The following is a 20,522-nucleotide window of genomic DNA, read 5'->3' as shown; positions in this document are numbered from 1 at the left end:
TACGGGCAATTTAGCATGGCCAATCCACCTAACCCGCACATCTTTAGACTGTGGGAGGAAACCGGAGCACCCGGAGGAAACCCACACACACACGGGGAGGACGTGCAGTCTCCGCACAGATATATTATTCAGAGTTCTGTAATAAAGCACATTTGTTATTATTTCTAGCTGTTTAATATAGTATAATAACTCTGTTATATATTTCCAATGATGTCTTCCATCAGATGGTTGTTAGTCTCTGGATTTCTCTTCCACAGGGACCACTATAGGGCGAGGGTCATTGAATATTTTTATGGATTAGTTGGATAGATTTCTGATTGAAGGTTATGGGGAACAGGTGGGAAAATGGAAAGAAAGCTGAGATGAGGAGGGATTTCTTCACTCGAGGATGTTGTGAAGCTTTGGAATTCTATACCCCAGAGGACTGTGGAGCCTCAGTCATCAAGTCTTTCCAAGACAAAGATACATAGGTTTCTAGATATTGAAGATATCGATGGATATGGGGGATAGTGTGGGAAAATGGTGCTGAGGTAGATCGGCCAATGATCTTATTGAATGGTTAGCAGGCTCGATGGGCCGAATGGCCGACTGCAACTCTGATTTGTTATGGTTTCTGTGTCCTGGACAGGAAAAAGTGAGCATGGATCTGTTAATCAGCCTGAATCAGCACCTTCAGGAAAATTGGGAGGGTGAATATTAGATACAGCAGAGTGAGAATGGAGGGAGAGTGTGTGGGATGGAGATTTACAGCTTTGGGGGGAATGGGCGAGGAAAGAATGTTCCATTGTAAGTAGAATTGTCTGTTCTGAATTTCGATCTTATGCTGACTGTAATGTCTTTTCCAAACAGTTTTACAGGATATTAGAAGAGGAGGAATTACAGACAGAAATCTGAAACATCATGTCTCGGTCTCACAGACTCACTCAATTCATCGGGACCTAAATGTCATTGGTCTTTGAATCTAGAGGGAGAATGGTTTCCCGATCTGTTGATTTCAAAAGATTTTAAACATCAGTGTGACTGGAAAAGCACCGAGACACACACACACCCGAGTGAGAGTGTTCCAGAGCACTGACTGTGGAAAGAGCTTTAACCAGTTACACAGCCTGAAAAAATATCACACCATTCACAGCAGGGAGAGACTGTACACATGTTCTGTGTATGGACGAGGCTTCAACTGACCAGCAAACCTGGAGAGACACAAGGAGTAACAAAACATGGAGAAACCTTGGAAATGTGGGGACTGTGGGAATGGGTACAGAGTCCCATCTGCCCGAGAAACTCATTGATGCAGTCACACTGGGGAGAGGCCGTTCACCTGCTCTGTGTGTGGGAAGGGATTCAGTCATTTAGTCTGTCTGCAGTCACACCAGCGAGTTCACACAGGGGAAACACTATTCACCTGCTCTCAGTGTGGGAAAGGATTCAGTGATTCAGCCAACCTCCAGAGACATCAGCGACTTCACACTGGGGTGAAGCCGTTCATCTGCCCTCAGTGTGGGAAGGGATTCACGCGGTTATCCAGCCTGCAGTCACACCTGCGAATTCACACTGGGGAGAAACCGTTCACCTGTGTTCAGTGTGGGAAGGGATTCAGTGATTCATCCACCCTGCAGACACACCAGCGAGTTCACACTGGGGAGAGGCCGTTCACCTGCTCTCAGTGTGGGAAGCGATTTATTCAGTCGTCTAATCTGCAGAGACATCAACGAGTTCACACTGGGGAGAGGCCATTCACCTCCTCTCAGTGTGGGAAGAGATTCAGTGATTCCTCCACCCTGCAGACACACCAGCGGGTTCACACCAGCGAGAGGCCATTTACCTGATCTCAGTGTGGGAAGAGATTCCGTGATTCATCCACCCTGCAGATACACCAGCGAGTTCACATGGGGAGAGGCCGGTCACCTGCTCTCATTTTGGGAAAGGATTCACTCAGTTTTCCAATCTGCAGATACACCAGCGAGTTCACACAGGGGAGAGGCCGCTCAGCCCTGCCTTCATTTTACACAACGATCCTCTGCAAACCACCAATACCCGAATAAACGGTTCTTAAAACACTGGTCTGGGTATTAAAGGCACGGGTTTAATCCTGTGCTGTGGTTTACTGACAGGTACGACCAATTCGAGAGAATCGCACTACATTCTTTGCCGTCCTGGCCAGGAAGAATGCCTGTTGACTGATGCCTGGGTTTTCCGAATTTCCACAAGTCCTGCCATTCGTATCTCGTGCTACCCGCAGTATTTCCCTACGATATTTGGGATATCTGGTGAACAAACATCCACTCCTCATCCACAGGTATATGAGGCTGTCTCCACTTCCTCCTCAGAACTTGGTTCTCAATGTAGTAACACTTTGGAACGATTTCAGCCTCAACCTTCATGAGACCTAACTATGCTAATCTACATAACTCTGGGTCTGCCTCCTGGGCCTCAGTTAATGAAGTCCCAGCAAACACTTCCTCACAATTATCCTCATTCTCAAGGACAGTTTTGGCTGCTCTACCATCTGATTGTGGCGTGACTTTTATCTCTGGCGATGAACTTTGTTTAGCCATTGCCCTGGTCACCACACATGACGGAAAAATATCTGGAAACTGTTCCTGGAACTGTTTTGTCTCCTTTTCTTCCCTCAGACTCTCTGTAATCATGGGTGAAGCTACAACCTTCACAACTGCCAAATCATTCCCCAAAAGTAAGTCTACTCTGTCTACAGGAAACTTCTTAACCACTCTAACAACCAGAAGTCCTGACAATAAATCACACTCCAATTGTACTTTATATAATGGAACTGGGATATAATCTCCACTTATCCCATTCACCAATACCTTGGGCGGGATTCTCCGTCCCGCCTCACCAGAAATCTGTTGCAGGGGGCCCCCGGGATTCTTCATCTCACCAGCTGGCCAATGGGGTTTCCCATTGTGGGCAGCCCCATGCCATCGGGAATTCCCCGGGCTGCCGGTGAAACTGAGAATCCCGACAGCGGAGAATCCAGTCCCGTAGCTTTCATTGAACTCTCCAGAGGAAAAAACAAATCCCTCTCCAGCGAGAGAGTTTGTGTAGGACCTGTGACCCTTGAAATAATTTTGGGTTTGGCTCCACCATTTGATGAAAATGGGGTGGTCTTCCTCTCAGATCAAAGCCCTGCATATCTCTCATCGACCTCATTCACCACACCTGCTTCCACAGCAGAGTTTACCTCAGGTCTCCTAATTCCACTTAGAGCTACTGTCCGCTCTGTGCTATTCTCCACTTTTGATCCCTTTTCAGAATCCTCCTTATGAATCTCAACAAGTCCCATGGGCTTTCCTCACAACGTCCAACAGGCTGTACGAATGCTCCCCACTTTATTGGAACGGTAACACTGAGACCTTTGAGTCTCACCTCCACGCTCAGCACCTTCCTTCCTGGTCTGAGGAGACGACCTCCGAGCATTCCCAGCTATCTATTCCTTACCTTGGCTACCTCTCTTCCTTTCACTCTCCCGCTTCCTATCCTTAACCAAATTATGGGGGCGACGGAACAAAGATTTAAATGTATGGATCAGCTCATAATGGTCAGCCATTATTGCTGCTTGTCTAGCGGTCATCCCCCTTTGGTCTTCAATGTAGATTCTTATCACAGAAGGTATTGAATTCTTAAATTCTTCTGGGAGAATGATTTTACTGAGAGCACCATAGCTGGTTTCAACACCCAATGCTCATACCCACTAATTAAAATTGTCCTGTTTAACCTTTTCAAATTCAGTTTCAGTCTGTCCTTGTTGTTTCCTTAAATTCCAAAGCTTTTGCCTCAATGCCTCCAAAACTAATTGAAATACACCCAGAATAGTCTTTATCTTGTTGTAACTGTGAGACAGCCCCTCTGACAGGGAAGTATAAACTTCCTGCACTTCCCCATCAGTTTACTTTGCATGAGGAATGCTCTCTCTTCCTTCATCAACTCTATTTGAGTTGCTATTTTCTCAAATGCCATGAAGAATATTTCTACATCTTTCCCCTCAAATTTTGGTAGGGCCTGTATAAATTTAAAAATATCCCCATTAGGATTTGGACTGGGAAGGGTTACTCCTCCTTTTTAACTTTCCTCACTTCTGCCTTTAACTCCAACCGTAATTCTCTCTCTCTCTCTCTTCTCCCTCCCTCACTTCTCCTCTCCCTCTCTATCTTTTCTTCCCTTTCCCACATCTTCATGTTTTTAAGTCCCTCTCATGCTCAAACTGCAACCAAATCCTCTCCAGACCGGTGTCCCCACCAGAATGTGCTACACGTCCTGGACTACTTGCTCATGAGCTCTCCTGTATTTTAAAAATTTTTTTAGAACACCCAATTCATTTTTTCCAATTAAGGGGCAATTTATCCTGGCCAACCCACCTAGCCTGCACATCTTTGGGTTGTGGGGGCGAAACCCACACAAACACAGGGAGAATGTGCAAACACCACACAGACAGTGACCCAGGGCTGGGATCAAACCTGGAACCACAGCGCCATGAGGCAGCAGGGCTAACCCACTGCACAACCGTGCTGCCCGCTGTCCTATGTTTATAACAGACCCAGGCACTCAACTAATATATAATATATATGTCCCTTCCTAAATTTAACCGACACCTCTACTTTTAATTGACTTGCCAATTCAATCACAATACTCAACCAAGGCAGTGGATCAGTCCTTTCACTCTGGATCACCAGCTCGTGACTTCTGGGTGACTGTGGCGATATCTCTTGTTCTGTTGACTGAAGTCCATCCTCTTACTTCATGTTGTGTTCCGTGTCGAGCTCCAGAGAATTGTAGCTCATTAACCCTTTCCAGCAATTACCTCTACACATGGTCTGATGGTAGTGAACCTGTGGTTCTGATTGGCCCAAGCAGCCCATGATCAGTTCCTGATTGGTTAAATGGGGCACAATCAATGTCTGATTGGACTCTGAAGGATATCGGTCACCTTGCTGATGTGTGATGTCACTTTCTCATTGTGGTGTCACTTCCTCATGATTAATATTCGTCAGGCTCATCATCCTAACTGATACCATAGAACTACTGAATCCCTACAGTGCATAAATAGGCCGTTCAGCCCATCAAGTCTGCACCGACCCTCTGAAAGAACACCTTATCTAGGCCCAGTCCGCACCCTAACCCCACCTAACCGGCACATCTTTGGACTGTTGGAGGAAACTGGAGCACCCAGAAGAAACCCACGCAGACACAGGGACAACGTGCAAACTCCACACAGACAGTGACACAAGGCCAGAATTGAACCCGGGTCCCTGACGCTTTGAAGAGGCTGTGCTAACCATTGTGCCACCGTGCTGAGATGATACATCTTCAGGTGTCATGTGTAACTTCTTAGTGACTGCTGATGACTGAAGCAAGTTACTTAAATATAAATAACTGAAATTACACAAGATACACAAACCTAAACTAATACAGCAATTCCTACTGAACACAGAAAATAAATCCATAAAGGTGATTGGTATGTTAAAGTTCAAGTAACAAGACACACATTACAAAATACCATTTTCATTCATAAATGACATATTTCTAAGAAATAAGTCACAGAAATGACATAACCACAACACCATTACAGAAACTGAGAATAAAACTCACACTAGTGGAGAAAATCTGTTGCAGAATTTGAAGGAAAGTGACAACTTTGCTGCAAGTTGAAAAGTGAACACAATTTAAGACACAGAATTTCTCCAGCATTGGCAGAATTAAACTACAAGAAACGTGTATCCCCAAATCCTGCAATAAAATGTAACAGAGATTTTCATTCAGCATTAGTCCTGTGGTAAAACCATAAAATTTAACCTACTTTGGCCTCAGACAATATAGCACAAGTCACTTGTCAAGGACGACTGCACCTGAAGACAGAGACTCACATTGTGCAATTTCGGATTGAGTGAATTGTTTCATATACCATGATTCTGTGATAACTGAACATAACTAACAAAAGATATTAAAATGAATAAACATTGACTTCCCTATAATATTATGATCACTGTTACCTATATGGTCATCTAAAATGCCGCAAAGAGTGATGGGAAATGTGGCCAGGCTTGGGACACAGACAAGCTGCAGTTTGTATATTTGCAAACGGCAGCCCAGACTTATGCAGAAACTCACAGCTGCAAATGGGCCATTGAAAGGCAATTAAAGGAACAATGGACAATCTTGTCCATCACATCATCTTCCAGACGGAAAGGCACCAAGGCCCTGCTCGGAGCCCTCCCAGGATTAGCCACTGAGTGCCACCCCAGAAGTGATGTGGCAGCCCCTGATTGGATGTGAACGATCAGAGGGTGGAGCCCTGAGGAATTGATGGACAGTGACCCAGAAACCACCCACGAAAGGGTTGGCGAAAACTTAAGCTGTTTAAAAGGCAGTGCGGCCATCATTTCTCTCTCTTTTGGACCGGCTCTGCACCTGACCTCTGACTGCAACACAGCTACTTACATCAGCCAAGTTCATGGACCCGTGACATCTACCGAAGGATGACCATCAAGCACAGACAACCTACTCGAACTCCAGCTGCCATAAGTGAGGAAACAGATAAGGCCATATCTACCCTACACCAGCCGGTCATTTGGAAGTTAAGTCAAGGTCGTTTAAATTGATAGTTATAGTCTTAGTGTGCACGAACGCGTGATTACTTAAGTATATAAACTTGTATCTAATAAATAAACTGTGATTGAACTGAAATACTTGTGTGATCATTTGTCCACCATACAGGGTAAGCACACACTGCGGTTATAAAAGAGCAACACCGAGATGCTCCAGCACCACGTGTTTATTGGAGCTGATATAAATACTGACAGAGACCAATTGAGCCGACTGGCCTGGCCCTGTGCTGTAGACTCAATGGAACAGAGACAAATGTATTTATTTTAGATCTACCTGTCGTGGTTGGATAAAATATTATTTCTTGGGATGTGGGTATCGCTGGCTGGGCCAGCATTTGTTGCCCATTCATAATTGCCCTTAAACTTGCTGGGTCATTTCAGTGAGGGACAGTTAGTCAACCGCATCTGTGTGGGTCTGGAGTCACATGTGGGCCAGACTGGGTAAGGATGGGCAGATTTCCTTTTTTGAGGGATATCAGTGAACCAGATGGGTTCAAAATGGTTTCATGGTCATCATTAGGCTTTTAATTCCAAATTTTTATTGAATTCAAATTTCACCATCTGCCCTGACGGGATTTGAACCTGGGACCCCAGAGCATTACCCTGGGTCTCTGGGTTACTAATCCAGTAACAATACCACAAGGTCACCACCTCCCCCATACTATCCAGGACAAAATAAATGTCCTTCATTATCTCTTGTGGATCATTTCAGCAGCAACATTCACACCAAAGCTCAAAGAGCACCAGCCCACTGGAAGCAAAGTCGTGAGACCGACCAGAATGTACCTGTTGTGCAGAACCTTGGTCAGACCGCAGCTGGAGGACTGTGTACAGTTTTACTGCCCTTATCGCCAGAGTGGGAGCGCAACAAACATTCACCAGACTTGTTCCGGGGATGGCAGGGCTGCCCTTTGAGGAGAGATTGGGGAAACCTGACCTGTGTTCTCTAGAGTTTCAAATAATGAGAAGTGATCTCATTGAAACTTACAAAATCCATAAAGGAATAGACAGGGTGGGTGCAGGCGAGATGTTTCCCCTGGTTGGGGAGTCGGGAACCAGGGGACACAATTTCAAAATAAGGGGGAAGCCACTTAGGACGGGTCTCGGAGGAGACATTTCTTTACTCAGAGGGTTGTGAATCTTTGGAATTATCTACCCCAGAGGGCTGTGGGAGCTCAGTCACTGAGTGTGTTTAAAGCAGAGACTGACAGATTTCTAAATCCCAATAACACAAAGGGATATGGGGATAGTGTGGGGAAAAAGGCATTGAAGTGGATGATCAGCCATGATCATATTGAATGATGGAGTGGGCTTAATGGGCTGAATGGCCAACTCCTGCTCCTCTGATACAAAGATAGAACATACAGTGCAGGAGGCCATTCGGCCCATTAAGTCTGCACCGACCCAGTTCAGCCCTCACTTCCACCCTATCCCTGTAACCCCATCTAACCTTTTTTTGGTCACTAAGGGCAATTTTTCATGGCTAATCCACCTAACCACCATGTCTTTGGACTGTGGGAGGAAACCAGAGCACCTGGAGGAAACTCACGCAGACACGGGGAGAATGTGCAGACTCCGCACAGTGACGCAGCGGGGAATCGAATCTGGGACCCTGGCGCTGTAAAGCCACAGTGCTATCCACTTGTGCTACCGTGCTGCCCCATAGGTAGGAAAGTAAATTGTGAAGAGGAAATAAGGAGATTACAAAGGGATATAGATAGGTTAAGTGAGTGGGAAAAGATCCGTCAAATGGAGAATAATGTGGGAAAATGTGGAATTGTCCACTTTGGCAGGAAGAATAAAAAAGCTTATTATCTAAATGGTGAGAGATTGCAGAGCTCTGAGATTCAGAGGGATCTGGGTGTCCAAGAGCATGAATCACAAAAGGCGAGTATACAGGTACAGCAAGTAATTAGGAAAGCTAATAGAGTGTTATTGTTTATTGTGGGGGAATTGAATACAAATGTAGGTTTTGCTTTTGTGAGCAGGAACGAATCCAAGCTGACTGGTGGTGATTTAATCTGAGGGTCACCACATCTCAGACGAGTGGCAATGTTGAGGAGGCTGGGCCTTCATGGATGATCTCAGCCGGTACAGCAGTTGAACCCACGCTGTTGGTGTCGCTCAGTATCACAAACCAGCCATCCAGCCAACTGAGCTAACCAATCCCCTGAAATATTAGTTATTGCCCGTCTCCCATCACACCATTTAATGTTGTTTCTCTGTCCATGTCAGACAACCTGCACTTTTCCTTGATAATTTTCTTCTGCAAGAAACACAGAGATAAATTAAACAAAAGAACCATGTACCCTCCATGGCCCATCTCCATGGCAAGGTGGCATGCTTTAGGGGGAACCAAACAGAAATGAGAAGGAAACATCTTCCAACTTACAAACCAACTTTCAATCTGTGATCCTTGTGAAATTCGAAAACCAGGCATTCGCAACAAGGCTCAAAGAGCATCAGCCCACTGGAGTCAAAGTCGTGAGACCGGCCAGTCCAGCAGAGGAAACTCTCCAACCATCCCCATTGACCAACTGTCAGAATTAACAAAATGCAGTCCTGGATGTAATTGAGAACAGAAACAATAACAGCAAATTCCAACCCCTGTAATCACTTGTGAATTTGTTGGTGTCTCAGCAGGTACGATGAATCACGGAATCCCTTTCCACATTCAGAGCAGGTGAACAAACTCTCCCTCGTGTGAACTCGCTGATGTGCCTGCAAATGGCATAACTGAGTGAATCCCTTCCCACACTGAGAGCAGGTGAATGGCCTCTCCCCAGTGTGAACTCGCTTGTGTGTCTGCAGGTGGGATAACTGAGTGAATCCCTTCCCACACTGAGAGCAGGTGAACGGCCTCTCCCCAGTGTGAACGCGTTGGTGTGACTGCAGGTTATCTAACTGAGCGAATCCCTTCCCACACTGAGAGCAGGTGAACGGCCTCTCCCCGGTGTGAGTTCGCTGGTGTATCTGCAGGCTGATCAACTGAGTGAATCCCTTCTCACACTGTGAGCAGGTGAACGGCTTTTCCCCAGTGTGAACTCGCTGGTGTATCTGCAGGCTGGATAACTGAGTGAATTCCTTCCCACACTGGGAGCAGGTAAACGGCCTCTCCCCAGTGTGGACTCGCTGGTGTATCTGCAGGTTGGATGTGGAAATGAATCCCTTCCCACACTGAGAGCAGGTGAATGGTCTCTCCCCAGTGGGAATGCGTCGATGAATCTCCAGCGCAGATGGGACTGTGAATCCCTTCCCACAGTCCCCACATTTCCATCGTTTCTCCATATTTTGGGCTTCCTCGTGTCTCTCCAGGTTGGACAATCAGTTCACACAGAACACGTGTACGGTCCCTCCCTGCTGTGAATGGTGTGATGTTTTTTCAGGCTGTGTAACTGGTTAAAGCTCTTTCCACAGTCAGTGCTCTGGAACACTTTCACTCGGGTGTGTGTGTCTGGGTGCTTTTCCAGTCACACTGATGTTTAAAATCTTCTCAAGCTGACAGACGAGACAAACATTTCTCCTTCTAGATTCAAAGTCTGATGATGTTCAGGCCCTGATGAATTGACTCAGTCTGATCGAGACGTTTAGTTTGAGATATCTGTCTGTAATACCTCCTTTTCTAATATCCTGTAAAAACAATTTACAAAAGACATCAGTGTCAGTACAGGACAGAAATTCAGAACACACGGGGACTCCGGTTGCGACATGTCGGGAGCGGCCGCAGATGAGGCAGCTCTCATCCGGGGACTTTGTTTTCCATCTTTTTCACCAGGTATTTGGGGTTATTTCAAATTTGTCAATGGGATAAAGCTCCCATACTGTGGAAATGTCCAAGAAACCAAGTTTGAAGAAGTCAGCGAGCAAAGAATCGTCATCCGATTCAGATTCCTTTCCAGGCTCATTGGAAACAAAATAGCGGCGGCTGCTGCCGAAGCGAAAGTTATAGTGTTGTCAGTTGAGATGCTCATGGGCATCTTAGCAACAGCCGACTATCTCCGAGGATCTCCCTACATCAATCGAGGAGCCCCCAGCTCCTATTCAATTGGTATTGGCAAAAACGGACGAAACGGTAAAGGTTGCAGGGCACGGGGCGGCTCTTTCGATGAAGAGCGAGCGGATTGTCTCTTTAGAGGCTGAGATGGTCTGTTGGCTGATAATAACAAATCTCTGCCAAAGTAGGCGACTTAGAGAATCGCTCCAGGAGACAAACACTTTGCGTTATGGGGCTGCGGGAGGGATTGGAGGGCCCGGACCCGACTGAATACACGCAGTGCCGGCCCTAGGGTTGCTGGCGCCCCGGGCAAGCTGAACTTCGGCGCCCTTACAAGTATAATTTTTTTTAATTTTCACAAGGAGAAAAACTGAAAATGTAGAATAAAGAGTTTATTACAATATTACAAAATCGAGGCATTCAAATCTGCACAGAATCTGAACAAACTGAGAAGCATACTATATTCCGTAAGTTCACGATGATAAAAACTGTAGCTGTAACGAATTTGCTCCTAATAAAAAGTATGAACAAATGAACAGATAGAACATAGAACAGTACAGCACAGAACAGGCCCTTCGGCCCTCGATGTTGTGCCGAGCAATGATCACCCCACTCAAACCCACGCATCCACCCCATACCCGTAACCCAACAACCCCCCCCCCCCCCCCCCCCCCCCCAACCTTACTTTTTAGGACACTACGGGCAATTTAGCATGGCCAATCCACCTAACCCGCACATCTTTGGACTGTGGGAGGAAACCGGAGAACCGGGAGGAAACCCACGCACACACGGGGAGGACGTGCAGACTCCGCACAGACAGTGACGCTGGAAAACATTTATTATCCTACCTAAAACATTTCTTTTCTAGCCTTTAGATCTGCAAATCTTTTCATGGCACTTTCTATATCTATCTTCTTTACAAGATCATTTTCTATTGACAAAATTGCCAAAGAATTTAATCTGTCTTGAGTCATGGACGACCGTAAGTATGTCTTTGTAAGCTTCAGTTTACTAAAGCTTCTCTCTCCGGTGGCCACAGTAATAGGTATTGTAAGCATTATTCTTAATGCAACCCACAGATTTGGCATGACAGCCTGTAACTTATTAATGTTTATGAACCTAACAGCTTCTATTGGAAGCTTTACATCTTCAGGAAATAATTCTTTTGCAATATCCAGTTCAGTCAAGAGATCACATCCATTAATATCACTATTTTCTTGGTACTTTAACTTATCCTCCAAACCTTGACATGCTACTTTGAGTTTACTTTTATCTGGCAGATCTTTTAGGTTATTTAAAAATCCCCATGTGTTATTGAAACTTTGTAACTGTTCAAATCTCTCTGATAAAGAATTAATAGCTCTGTCGAATATTACATTGAACACATGATTATGAAATCTTTTTTCTGGGTCATCTGCATTTGGAACCTCGTCAATGCACTCATATTCAAACAGCTTCCTTTTTCTGCTTATTCTTTTACTTCTGAAAATGGGCTCTACATCTAATTCTGTAGCTAATTATTTTGCTGACTCTAGTGCTTTTTCATATCCATTTGCACGATAATCAATTAAGTAATCAGTGACATTACTCATTAATGAAACTGCGGTAGACATTTCCACAGAGGTGTTCTGCATAGTTTTACTGACAACACTTACTCTGCCTAAGACATCATACCAGACATTCAGCATCACTAGAAAACAGTAATCTTCTATTTGTGTTACAAGAGTCTCTGCTTCATGTCGCATTGCAGGATCAGAAGCAGGCATTTCTGAAAGTTCATAAAGAGCTTCTCGGATTCCTATAATTTCATATTTAATGGCTTTGACACATTCTAATCTGCACTCCCATCTAGTCTCGCATAAAGGTTTTGCAGTGAGGCATTTAACATGTTTTTTCAGTGCATGCCATCGGCAAGGAGAGGCAGAAAACAAAATATATATGCGCTGGACAGTACCAAAAAATGAAGTGGATTCCCGGCAACTTGTTGCCCTGTCACCAACCACTAAGTTTAGGCTATGACATCCACATGGCATATAAAACGCCTGTAGATTTTCTTTCATGATCCGTGCCTGAACCCCTTTATTCTTTCCTTTCATATTTGAACCATTATCATAGCCCTGACCTCTGCAGTTATGTAAGTCTAGCTCGCTCGCTCTCAGAAAATCAAGTATACTTTCATATAATCCTTTGCCTGTAGTATCTATAACTGGTTTATAGTTAACAAAATGTTCCTTTATTGAAATGTCTTCTACATCTAAAAATCGTATTGTAAATGAAAGCTGCTCCACATGACATATCTGGCGTACAGTCTAAGATAAGACTAAAATATTTGGCTTCTTTAGCTCGGTTTAATATATTTTCCTGAACAGCATTTCCCAACAAATTGATTATTTCATTCTGAACATTTTTTCCGCAATAGTGAATGTGAGTTTCTTTAGACACAACCCGACGTAAATGTTCACTCATTGTCAGATCATATTTTCCAAGTAGCTCGACAAGACCTAAAAAATTCCCATTGTGCGGTGTAAATAATGTGTCTGAAGTTCCTCTGAAAGCCAAATTATGTTCAGCTAAATACAGAGTGATGCTCATTAAACGTTCCAAAACTTTACACCAATGCTCTCGTTCTTTTCCCACTCGTGACTGCATCCCCTTATCAATAGATTTATTAGTCTGCAATCGCAGTGATGTTTCAAACCACATTTTTGGAGGCATTTGCTATCTAGGAAAATAATAAAACAAATCTAAAATGGAATATAATATATATGTATAGTATATACATATATATATATATATATATTGTTGGTGAGTGTAAGATACTGGTCTTTTTGTTCCAGTCTGATGAGGAACTGTTCAGAATAAATCTGTTTACCACCAGTGTGGGTTTTCTTCATATAATGCTCTTCACGTTATTGTGATTTGTCCGTGTGTCAATGTCATTGCGTCACCATCAGGGGCAGCACGGTAGCCTTGTGGATAGCACAATCGCTTCATAGCTCCAGGGTCCCAGGTTCGATTCCGGCTTGGGTCACTGTCTGTGCGGAGTCTGCACATCCTCCCCGTGTGTGCGTGGGTTTCCTCCGGGTGCTCCGGTTTCCTCCCACAGTCCAAAGATGTGCGGGTTAGGTGGATTGGCCATGATAAATTGCCCTTAGTATCCAAAATTGCCCTTAGTGTTGGGTGGGGTTACTGGGTAATGGGGATAGGGTGGAGGTGTTGACCTTGGATAGGGGGTAGGGTGCTCTTTCCAAGAGCCGGTGCAGACTCGATGGGCCGAATGGCCTCCTTCTGCACTGTAAATTCGATGTAAGTCTATGTAAATCAGATTCAGATAATATAAAATATAGTCAGGGTCAGTCAGTTGCTTAAATGTATTGTAACTGATGAATTTTGAAAACCTAGTGTGTCTGGGCGAACTCTGAATCACGCAATAAGCATCGACGCTTAGGTTTCAAAATTCAGCCTTGCAAATAAACTTAACAGATAAGGTTAACTCGGCAAGGAGTACCCAGAAACTCCCTCCAAATGCTATTTACGGCGGCAAAGTCTGCCTCGTGAGTGTGTTTTTTTAAACAACACTTCGAGAGAGCACCAGAAGTATAATGAAATTTCGGGAAGCTAATTAGACCCAGTTAGTTAATCTACAATACCTGACTCTATTATAAGAGTTATAAAACTCTATATTTTATAATAGAGTCAGGTATTGTAGATTAACTAACTGGGTCTAATTAGCTTCCCGAAATTTCACTATACTTCTGGTGCTCTCTCGAAGTGTTGTTTAAAAAAACACACACACGAGGCAGATTTTGCCGCCGTAAATAGCATTTGGAGGGAGTTTCTGGGTACTCCTTGCCAAGTTAACCTTATCTGTTAAGTTTATTTGCAAGGCTGAATTTTGAAACCTAAGCGTCGATGCTTATTGCGTGATTCAGAGTTCGCCCAGACACACTAGGTTTTCAAAATTCATCAGTTACAATACACTACAGTCAGTTGCTTAAGTGTATTGTAACTGATGAATTTTGAAAACCTAGTGTGTCTGGGCGAACTCTGAATCACGCAATAAGCACGACGCTTAGGTTTCAAAATTCAGCCTTGCAAATAAACTTAACAGATAAGGTTAACTCGGCAAGGAGTACCCAGAAACAAGAAACTCCCTCCAAATGCTATTTACGGCGGAGAAATCTGCCTTGTGTGTGTGTTTTTTTAAACAACACTTCGAGAGAGCACCAGAAGTATAATGAAATTTCGGGAAGCTAATTAGACCCAGTTAATCTACAATACCTGACTCTCGCTGACCTAAGGTGCGCATTCCAATTTCCACCAAGAGGGCTAAATAGGCATAGCAGCTCAGAAACTGCAGCGCTCCGAGGAGGAAAAATTCCGAGCCAGTCTCAGAGTCTGAGGCATTATTCTCCTAAAGTTTGCTTTCAGCCCACTTGTGGCTGTTCAGCTTATTGTATCCCAAACTAAGATTGTGAGGGTTTAACTCACAGTTTGTTTAGTCTCTCTCTCTCTGACTCTCTCTCTCTCTCATTCCTTCGTCTGGTTCCTTTTCTCTCCTTCAAACAAGTTAGTTTTTTTTTTGTCTCGTGATGGGATTTTGTCTCCTGATGGGATTGGTGCCCCCGAGCACATGGCGCCCCGGGCGACTGCCCGAGTTGCCGGTGCCTTAAGCCGGCCCTGAATACACGTCCAGGATGTTTGGGAAGATGGTGGGGAGGGTGGGCAGTTGTTCCCTCCCGAGGTGGATCAGGCCCATCACTCACTCTGTCAGACACCTCGCCCAGGAGAGCCACCTCGGGCAATAACCGTCAGGTTCCACAGTTACCGGGATAAAGAACGAGTCCCGAGGTGGGCGAATGATCACCGTAACTACAAATGGGAGAGCCGTGCCATCAGGCCCCATCAGGGGGCGCGGCTGCCAAAAAAGAGGGCGGCATTTATCAAGGCCAAGGCTGCACTTTACATACGTGGAGTTCGGTTTGGGGCGGTTTACCCCGCACACCTCCGAGTGAGTTTTAATTCAAAAGACCACTACTTTTGAGGCGCTGGATGATGCCGACGCTTTTGTGAGGAAGCTCAGGCTGGGTATATTTTGTATTATATATGAGTCTTGTTGTTATTGGAGAGGGATTGTGGTTTTGGGGTCTTGTTGGGGTTTCTTGTACCAGTTTGTATTTTACTGTTTTTGTGTGGGGGTGGGGGGTCCTTTATTTAAAGTTGGGTGCAGGGAGGGGGGAGTTGTTGGTTGGTTACTCAGTTTATTATGCCCCGGGAGGGAGTTGTCCAGCGAGCTGAAGAAGGTAGTTAATGGGAGCGAAGTGGTGGGGGTAACTGCAGCTCATTAACATAGTCTAGGTTTTAGATAATGGGCTGAGTGCGTTGGTTCTGTTTGGGGTTAAAGATTGTTGAGCTCAGGGTCTGGGGTTGTTCTTCGGGCTTTTGGTTGTGGTTTTAATGAGAGGCGGGGAGATGGGGGATAGGGAAGGTTGATCGACGGTGACTACAGCTTGCTCTTTGCTCTGTTTTGTTGGGGTGCGTGGTGGCCACGGACCCAGTCTCCATGATGGATGAGATATCGTTCTTGGCCCCTCTCTGTGGGACTCACCGCTTTGTGCCTACAGATTTGGATTTAGGTCCTGGAGGGAAGGGCTGGAGAGGTTTGGTGACTTGTTTGTGAACGGCAGGTTTATTGGTTTTGATAGAAAACATTTTTTGGTAGAAAAATTACAACTCTCGAGTTCTTATTTTCTCAGATGCGTGATTTCCTACATAAGGCGATCTCGGTGTTTCCTTTAGCACCCCCGCCCTCTCTGATGATTAGGATTCTATCTCTTGCTGAAGTGAGTGAGGGTAGGATTTCAGATCTACAGTCGAATCTTGGCTGCACAGCAAGCTCCACTGGATGAGGTGAGGAGGAAGTGGGAGGGGGAATTGGATCTGGTTTCTGTGGAGGGGGCGTGGAGTGAGACTGTACAGGGTCAACTCGACCTCCTCCTGTGTTCGGTGCAGCTTGACTCAGTTCAAGGTGGTGCACAGGGCACATCTGTCTGGGACGAGGTTGTGTGGTTTTGTTCTTGGGTGTGGCAGACAGGTGAGCTTGGTGATCTCAGGTCCGGTGAATCATAAAAGGTACCATCCTTTTAACCAGACAAATAAACGTGTCAAGCTGAGAGAGCAAAGGATGTCAATGTCTTTAAGAGAGAGCGCGAACTGGGCCAAGCTTTGCAGAGTCTGCACCCTCCCTGGATTCATTTCCTTTCCCTTCAGTTGCTGCAAGTGACCAATTGAAGGTGAGAATGAGAAAAGAAAGGGAAAGGAGGAGAAAAGAAAGTGTTTTACTCACAGATGCTGGAGACAGGAGGAGATTTCAGTCTGTGTGAAGCTAAATCACCAGTCACACAAAGCAAGCGCTCTGATCGGCTTAAGGTCCAGTGTCCTTCCGCTGGGTCCACTCTTTTCATTGGTCAATACCTCAGCAGGAAATCGTTGGGTGTGCTCTTCAGTGCACATGCGCATTACCAGTCGACGCTGGGACGCATGCGGCGTTGTCGGTGTTTGGAGCATGCGCTTTCCGATTAATTGGACTTCGTTTTGGAAAGCCTGAGCGAAGTGGGTGGGAGGATTTGGAAATACTTTGTGGAGCCGCAAACCCTGATGAATAGTTGTCAACTCCTGATTCTGGTTCGGGAAATTCTTTCCCAGGACCTGAAGTTAATGCCCAAAATATTTGTTGAGTGAGTGGAAGATGGGGACGGGAACACAATAAGGTTAGACCCCGCCCCTCATTCACTCTGATTGCCTGGAGGACCAGGCGGCTCTCAGTCCTCCAGTCCCGCCCCTCATTCACTCTGATTGGCTGGAGGACCAAGCGGCTGTCTCTGTCCTCCAGACCCGCCCCTCATTCATTCTGATTGGCTGGAGGACCAGGAGGCTGTCTGAGTCCTACAGCCCCGCCCCTCATTGACTCTGATTGGCTGGAGGACTAGGCAGCTCTCAGTCCTCCAGCTCCGATTCCGTTGCCTGGAGACTCGGCCGCAGATCCCCGGGGGAAGGTATTAAAATTCCGGCTCCTAATCCACACCCTGGCGAGTAGGCCGTGAATCCCCAAGGAAAGGTTTCTTTCTTCAGCTACGAAAATCCGGACCCCTCAGTCCACTCCCTGGAAACTAGGTGGTGAATCCCCGAGGAAAGGTCTTTATACTGACTGCTCCCAGACTCTGCCCCTCCAAGGCCGCTCCCTGAAGACAGGGAGAAATAGGCATTAGAGACTCGGTATTGGGGAATGAGAGAGGAAAGAATGTTCTCCAGAAACTAGAATTGTCTATTCTGAATTTCTATCCTGTACTGACTGTGATGTCTTTTGTAAACTCCTTTTACAGGATATGAGGAGGGATTACAGACAGAAATCTCAAACATAATGTCTCGATCTGACAGAGTCACCAGATTCTTTGGGATCTGACTATCATCGGCCTTTGAATCCAGAAGGGAATGTTTGCCGGATCAGACAGCCACAAAAGATTTTAAACATCAGTGTGACTGGAAAAGCACTGAGACACACACACCCGATGAGAGTGTTCCAGAGCACTGACTGTGGAAAGATCTTTAACCAGTTACACAGCCTGAAAAATCATCACACAAGTCACAGCTGGGAGAGACCGTGCACGTGTTCAGTGTGTGGATGAAACTTCCGACTGATTTTCTGACCAGGAGAGACACAAGGTGACACAAAACATGGAGAAACCATGGATATGTGGGGACTGTGGTAAAGGATTCAATGCACCATCTCATCTTGAGATTCATCGACGCAGTCACACCGGGGAGAGGCCATTCATGTGCTCTCACTGTGAGAAGGGATTCACTGACTTATCCGGCCTGCGGTCACACCAGCGAGTTCACACTGGGGAGAGGCCGTTCACCTGCTCCCAGTGTGGGAAGGGATTCACTCAATTATCCCACCTACAGACACATCAGCGGGTTCACACTGGGGCGAAGCCGTTCACCTGCGCTCAGTGTGGAAAGGGATTCAGTGATCCATCTGGCCTGCGTTCACACCAGCGGCTTCACACTGGGGAGAGGCCGTTCACCTGCTCCCAGTGTGGGAAGGGATTCACTCAGTTATCCCACCTACAAACACACCAGCGAGTTCACACTGGGCAGAAGCCATTTACTTGCTCTCAATGTGGGAAGGGATTTGGTCATTTATCCAGCCTGCGGTCACACCAGCGAGTTCACACTGGTGAGAGGCCATTCACCTGCTCTCAGTGTGAGAAGGGATTCACTGAGTTATCCTGCCTGCGGAGACACCAGCGTGTTCACACTGGGGAGATGCCATTCACCTGCTCTGAGTGTGGGAAGGGATTTACTGATCCATCTGGCTTGTGTTCACACCAGCGAGTTCACACTGGGGAGAAGCCGTTCACCTGCTCTCAGTGTGGGAAGGGATTTACAAATCCATCTGGCTTGCGTTCACACAAGCGAATTCACACTGGGGAGAAGCCGTTCACCTGCTCTCAGTGTGGGAAGGGATTCACTCAGTTATCCCACCAACAGATACACCAGCGAGTTCACACTGGGGAAAAGCCGTTCACCTGCTCTCAGTGTGGGAAGGGATTCAGTCAATTATCCAGCCTGCGGAAGCACCAGCGAATTCACACTGGGGGGAGGCCATTCACTTGCTCTCGGTGTGGGAAGGGATTCACTAATTTCTCCAGCCTGCAAACACACCAGCGAGTTCACACTGGGGAGAGGCCCCTCACCTGCTCTCAGTGTGAGAAGGGATTCACTACGTTATCCAACCTGCGGAGACACCAGCAACTTCACACCGGGGAGAGTTAACTCAGTTGGCTCGATGGTTGGTTTGTCCTGCGCAGTGACTCCAATATCAGGGGTTCAACTCCCGTACCGGCTGAGGTTATCCATGAAGGCCCCACCTTTTCAACATTGCCCCTCGACTGTGGTGTGGTGACTGTCAGATTCAATCACCACCAGTCAGTTCACTCTGTCAAAGAGGAAAGCAGCCTCTGGGACTTTGGGGACTCTTATTTCACATATCTACAACTAATATAGATTCCTTTAAGGAGCAAAAATCAGCGAAAGTGAGACAACCGTGGCTTACAAGAAACGTTAAATATTCCATTGGATCAAAGGAAGAGGCTCATAAAGTGGCCCAAATAGTAGTGAGCCTGAGGATTTGGAACTTGTTTTAGAATTCAGCAAAGGAGGGCGAAGAAACTGATGAACAGAAAATAGAATATGAGATCCAGCTGATGAGAAACATAAAAAAGCGACTGGAAAAGCTCCTATAGGAATGTGAAAATGAAAAGATTAGCAAAGACCAATGTGGGTCCATTCCAGGCAGAGACAGGAGAGTTTATAAAGGGGAATAAGGAAATGGCAGAGAAACTAAACAATGTGTGTCTGTCTTCACAGAGGAAGATACAGAAATCGGCCTGAGAACCAAGGAACTAGTGATCACGAGGAACTGAAAGAGATTAGTATCAGTGAACAGGTAGTACTGGAGAAATTAATGTGGTTGAAAGTTAATAAATTCCCCAAAGTTTCTCCAAATGGAGATAATCAAATTCACCATCCGTGGGTCGGAATAGGAATTCAATAAAACACGGAAGCCATTCACCCGACTGTTCTGGGACCTGTTTGTGTCCAATACATAAATAGATACGTAGCCAGGGAGAAGGAGCCTGGCCAAGACAGAAAGAGGAAAGCGAGGGAGGATCTGGGTCAGGGAGGTAGTGGGGGTAGAATGGGAGGCAGCAGTGAAGAAGGAGGCGTGGGGAGGGGTGAAGGGAGGAGATGAAAAAAGGGGGAGCCAGAAGGGGAAAGAGAGAAGAGACCAAAAATGGGGGGGGGGGGGAGCACAGGGAAAGACAACAGTGGCAGCAACCACA

General features: G+C 45.9%; 1 protein-coding gene and 1 pseudogene across 1 annotated transcript; one reads left to right on the top strand and one right to left on the bottom strand.

Moving 5' to 3' along the window:
• Window positions 1-1,135: 1,135 nt before the first annotated feature.
• On the top strand, window positions 1,136-20,031 carry LOC119952157 (annotated as a pseudogene).
• On the bottom strand, window positions 5,717-9,767 carry LOC119952367 (zinc finger protein 239-like; the record flags this gene model as incomplete). Its single annotated transcript, XM_038776073.1, has 2 exons — window positions 5,717-5,742; window positions 9,245-9,767. Coding segments are annotated over 2 exons (549 nt in total), but the record flags the coding sequence as incomplete, so codon positions are not given.
• Window positions 20,032-20,522: the final 491 nt, after the last annotated feature.

The sequence above is a fragment of the Scyliorhinus canicula genome, chromosome 17 (assembly GCF_902713615.1).
Source record: "Scyliorhinus canicula chromosome 17, sScyCan1.1, whole genome shotgun sequence".
Classification (NCBI taxonomy): domain Eukaryota; kingdom Metazoa; phylum Chordata; class Chondrichthyes; order Carcharhiniformes; family Scyliorhinidae; genus Scyliorhinus; species Scyliorhinus canicula.
The sequence above is the reverse complement of the archived record's forward strand: the minus strand, read 5'-3'. Positions and strand labels throughout refer to the sequence as shown.